Raw genomic sequence first — 5,000 nt, 5'->3', positions numbered from 1 at the left:
CTTGGGGTCACATTGGACTCTACATTGACCTTCAAAAAGTCATGTGAAGAAAGTGACAAACACAGTCAAGTTTAACATCGAAAACTTCAGGCAAATCAGGCCCTGCCTGCCAGTTAATGCTGCAAGGATGTTTCTGCATTCAATGATTTTATCACACATCGAGTACTGTTTTATCAACTGGTCTCTTTCATATGTCACTACTCTTACACTAATATAATTACTCTACAAAAAAGACATAAAAGTATTTGATAGGAAACCAATTTCATTTCATCACTGTAATGTTTTAGAAAAACATAACATTCGAGAATTTCCAAGTTTTCAAATATACTTGCTTCATGTACAAGGTTCTGCATGGACTTGCCCCTCCCCCATTGAATGAGTTCATCCAACAGAAAGCAGACACTGGCATTACCACCAGGGCCATCAGTAGAGGGGACTGTAAGGTGCCTTTTCGGTATACTACCTTTGCAAAAACTGTGTTCTCTGTTAAAGGTTTTTTTTGTATTTTTTTTTGTATTTTTATTTTTATTTTTTTAACATAACATAAAATTAGACACACAAGCATTAACAGTAAATATCTAAAGTAAATCACAGGACTATACATTCCATTTGAATCAATATAAATGTAGTTTACGAGATATATACCCAATACTTGCTATCCAATACAATACATACATAATGCTCTTGCTCGCTCTCCCCCCCAGGACCCCCACTTGGATAATCCATCCATTTCATTCGTTTCTAACCAGGAACTACAATTCATATGCTAACCTTTATTCTCTCCACCACTTCTAACCAGATTGCAATGTTGGTTTCACTGACACCTAAAATTCTTGCTGTAGATATCTCTAGATAAATCACATCGAGATAGGTAAGAACCCATACCTTCCTGTTCTCTGTTAAAGGTTATATATATTTTTCTTTTCTTTTTTATATTTTAAAATAGTACACTCATTTGAGTAGTGGAAAAGGGGTAGGATTAAATAAGTGTATACTTCTTCCTACTCCTTTTCGAACATGTAGATTGAGTTGTGTTTTGCTTTTGTTATTGTTTGTTTGTATTCATTGCATGTTCGAAATAAAGATTTCAAATCAAAAGGTGGTAACTACTGGAATAGCCTACCAGTTGTGATTAGAGAGTGCCCTACATACTCCATGTTCAAGACCCATCTTAAACTGCATCTTAAGGCAAACCAGAACTGTGATAATTTTTAATCTGATTTAGTTTATGCAACTTGTTTATTGTTTTATTGCCGGCCCACACACTGGCCCACACACCGGCCCACATAATGGCCCACACACCGGCCCACATACGGCCCACACACTGGCCCACACACTACACCAGCCCACACACTACACCGGCCCACACACCGGCCCACACACCGGCCCACATTAGTGGCCCACACACTGGCCCACACACTGGCCCACAGACTGGCCCACACACCGGCCCACACACTGGCCCACATACTGGCCCACATACTGGCCCACACACCGGCCCACACACTGGCCCACATTAGTGGCCCACACACCGACTCACACACTGGCCCACACACTGGCCCACATACTGGCCCACACACCGGCCCACACACCGGCCCACATACTGGCCCACACACTGGCCCACACAGTGGCCCACATTAGTGGCCCACACACCGACTCACACACTGGCCCACACACCGGCCCACACACTGGCCCACATTAGTGGCCCACACACCGACTCACACACTGGCCCACACATTGGCCCACACACCGGCCCACATTAGTGGCCCACACACTGGCCCACACACTGGCCCAAAAAATAAAGCAAAAAAATAAATTTTTTTTTTTTTTTTTTTTTGGGCCAGCCCACTTTGGTTCCGGCCCATCGGGATTCGTCCCGAACGTCCCGATGGCCAGTCCGCCACTGTCTCTATCTCTTTATCTACCAGGGTTATGGTTGGCTGAAGGACCGTGTTTGTAGTGACGAGGGGAAGAAACAGTTGGTGAAGATCAAAGAGCTCCATCTGGTGGCTGACAGGCTGAACTGCACCCTTGCTCAACTGGCTATAGGTAGGACTGAGAGTGTGTGTGTGTGTGTGTGTGTGTGTGTGTGTGTGTGTGTGTGTGTGTGTGTGTGTGTGTGTGTGTGTGTGTGTGTGTGTGTGTGTGTGTGTGTGTGTGTGTGTATGTGTATGTGTATGTGTGTGTGTGTGTGTGTGTGTGTGTGTGTGTGGTGACAGTATTGTGCAGTGAGGTGGACAGACCAGTCAAGATCGATCTGCTCACAAGGTACTCTTTCCAGCAAACTGTGTGTGTGTGTGTTAATGCGATATCATAAACCACTTTTAAGCAAGGAGTTGTGTGTAGAGAGTGAGTGGTGTGTTGCTGTGTGTGTATGTGTTTATTTGTGTGTGGGGGGAGGGGGGGGGGGGTGCTCCAGAGCTTCTCTTGGTGTCAAAACAGTACATAGACATTATTCGTTATGCAATAATAAAGAGTAATCTTCAGGTGAAATGACTAGACCGTCAGGGGTTCGAGTCCCTGTGATCATAAATCACAAAAGCTAAAGTTAAAAGGATGCTGTGTATCGGTGATGATCAAACCGTGGGTTAGAGTCCCTGTGTGATCATATCTCACAAAGGCTATTTCACTGTTTCATTATTATCCCTTTCACTGCCGAACTACCAAACGGTTAACCCTTTCACTGCGACAATTCACAGAAGGTTAACCCTTTCACTGCCACACAACAGCCGGTTAACCCGTTCACTGCCACATGACAGAAGGTTAACCCTTTACTATCACACAACCGACGGTCGTGTGGCAGTGAAAGGGTTATGCGTCAGAGTTGTCCTAGCAGAACAACGGGTCGAAACCCCCGAACAGAAGAGTTGGTAGTTTCGGAGGCGTCTATGCTTTAGGCAACTGGCTTGTCCTTCCGCGTTGCTCTGATTGGCCACTGATCTACGCTAGTTTCGCCCCTACGCCGGTATGAGCGCGCGCATGCGCATGAGCCTAGATAATAATAATAATAATAATAATAATGCGCGAGCCGAGTCTAGGGGAAGGACCTTATATGAGGACGTAAGTAAGTGGCGATAAAAGTCAGAGACGAAGCCTCTCGACGTCTTCTTGTCATAAAAGAATTTGTGAAACCTGTGGTGCTCAAGTGGAACATCCCATGGGACGCCGTGAGCCTTCAGAGCTGCTCTTATTTGTAAATAGAAGAAAAGGGAGTTTTTCATTGTTCAAGAGTGGATATATGTTGCAGAACATGCCTGTTAATTACCTTTTAAATATCTGTTATGTGGTTAGGGTATGTATGTTTTTTAAATAAATGCCCAGTCTTGTGCTTTGTCACCACCTGTCAATCTGTTCTGTTATTGGTCCATGATGGCAATAATTTGATATAGACTTTATTCTGTCAACCTTGACAATGTATGGTTAATGCTATTGATGTAGACTCATCAAAGTATTTTTAAATGCTTTGTCTAATAAACTAGACTAAATATAGCCTATAGAACAGATTTTTACAGCCTAATCTAAAACAGATTTTTTACACATTGGTTCAAACATGATCACGGAAGGTGACAACCCTAACATGTCATGTTGTGTCATAACAGAATGAGTAGGTGAGTGTTAGGCCTACAGAAAGTGTAATCTATTGATTGACTTGCGCGATCTAGTCAATTCGGTAGAAGAGTGGTGGGCGAGATTATGCATGACCAGCCTGTGATCTAAAAACTCCTGCCTGTGGCTGAATAATGAAGCCCAAAGTCGCGTCACGCGCAAGAGCATAATTATTACCTATGTGTTGATGGAATCACGTTAATATAGAGAGATGAAAACAATACAATACGTTATTTCAATTGATATGAATAGCTATGTTAATATAGAGAGATTAACGTTATTTCGATTGATATGAATAGCTAGTTACGTTAATATAGAGAGATGATAAATTAATTAAACGTAAAAAAAAAAAAAATATTAACTAAGAGTGATTTGAACTTGTGACCATAGGCTCCACAGCCAGCTGACGAACAAGTTGAGCTAAGTGCGTCGATGTTAAAACTGAGTGACTAATGCATAATTTACACTTGTGCCAATTGCGTGCTTTGTCTAAGTATTATTATTCTAAGTATTATTATTATTATTATCTACCGGCGTGGGGGCAAAACCTGCGTGTGTGCGAGGGCTCGCGCATTATTATTATTATTATCTAGGCTCATGCACATGCGCGCGCTAATACCGGCGTAGGGGCGAAACTAGCGTAGATCAGTGGCCAATCAGAGCAACGCGGAAGGACAAGCCAGTTGCCTAAAGCATAGACGCGTTTCGGAGTACTGTGTGGAGGTTAACAACAGGAGCTTGTCTCCTCACTCTGAGGTTCCCTCTACTACTCAAACCCCCAGTTTTAAGGTTCCCCCCGTACCTACCGGCGACGGCTGGGGTATATCTGCCCATTTTGGTTCTCACCTACAGTATGTCTTCTTTTTTTTATAACTTTATTTTTATTGTTTTTCACAATAAGCAAACAATCACAAACAACAAGACATAACAAAAACACAATCCCGGGCTGCATTATTAGTGTCACTTTACAAAAATATACTTTTCACATGCTGAGTTCTCAATTCTCTTACTTTCCCTATAGATATGGTGAATATTCTTTACAACTATACATCATCCACCTATGTCTTTTTTAATGCTGTGAAGCACTTTGAGCTGCAATTCTTGTATGAAAGGTGCTATACAAATAAAGTTTATTATTATTATTATTTATTTATTTGTGCGTGTGTCTGTGTGTCTCTAGAAATGGTGGTAATATCTCTCTCTCTCTCTCTCTCTCTCTCTCTCTCTCTCTCTCTCTCTCTCTCTCTAGCATGCTGTTATAGTTTTTCTCAGTTGCTTTGGTGCATTTCTCACATCACTATTAACACATTCGGGACGGGCCACGTATATATCCGTGTTTCGAATCCACCCGTTGTGGACAGAGGCACGGATATCTCAGTGGGAAGGTTGTTTTGGCT

At 42.5% G+C, this 5,000-nt stretch overlaps 1 protein-coding gene across 1 annotated transcript in view; it reads left to right on the top strand.

Moving 5' to 3' along the window:
* LOC311240642 (voltage-gated potassium channel subunit beta-2-like) overlaps positions 1 to 5,000 on the top strand; it is a gene marked incomplete at both ends in the record, with an annotated part of 226,876 nt that overhangs the window by 212,751 nt on the left and 9,125 nt on the right. The window contains one exon of the mRNA XM_084329214.1: positions 1,926 to 2,046. Coding sequence (XP_084185340.1) covers positions 1,926 to 2,046 — 121 coding nt within the window. The remainder of the gene's footprint in view (positions 1 to 1,925; positions 2,047 to 5,000) is intronic.

The sequence above is a fragment of the Notolepis coatsorum genome (genome assembly GCF_963971535.1).
Source record: "Notolepis coatsorum genome assembly, chromosome: 1".
Taxonomy (NCBI): Eukaryota; Metazoa; Chordata; class Actinopteri; order Aulopiformes; family Paralepididae; genus Notolepis; species Notolepis coatsorum.
This window is presented reverse-complemented; position numbering and strand designations above follow the sequence as displayed.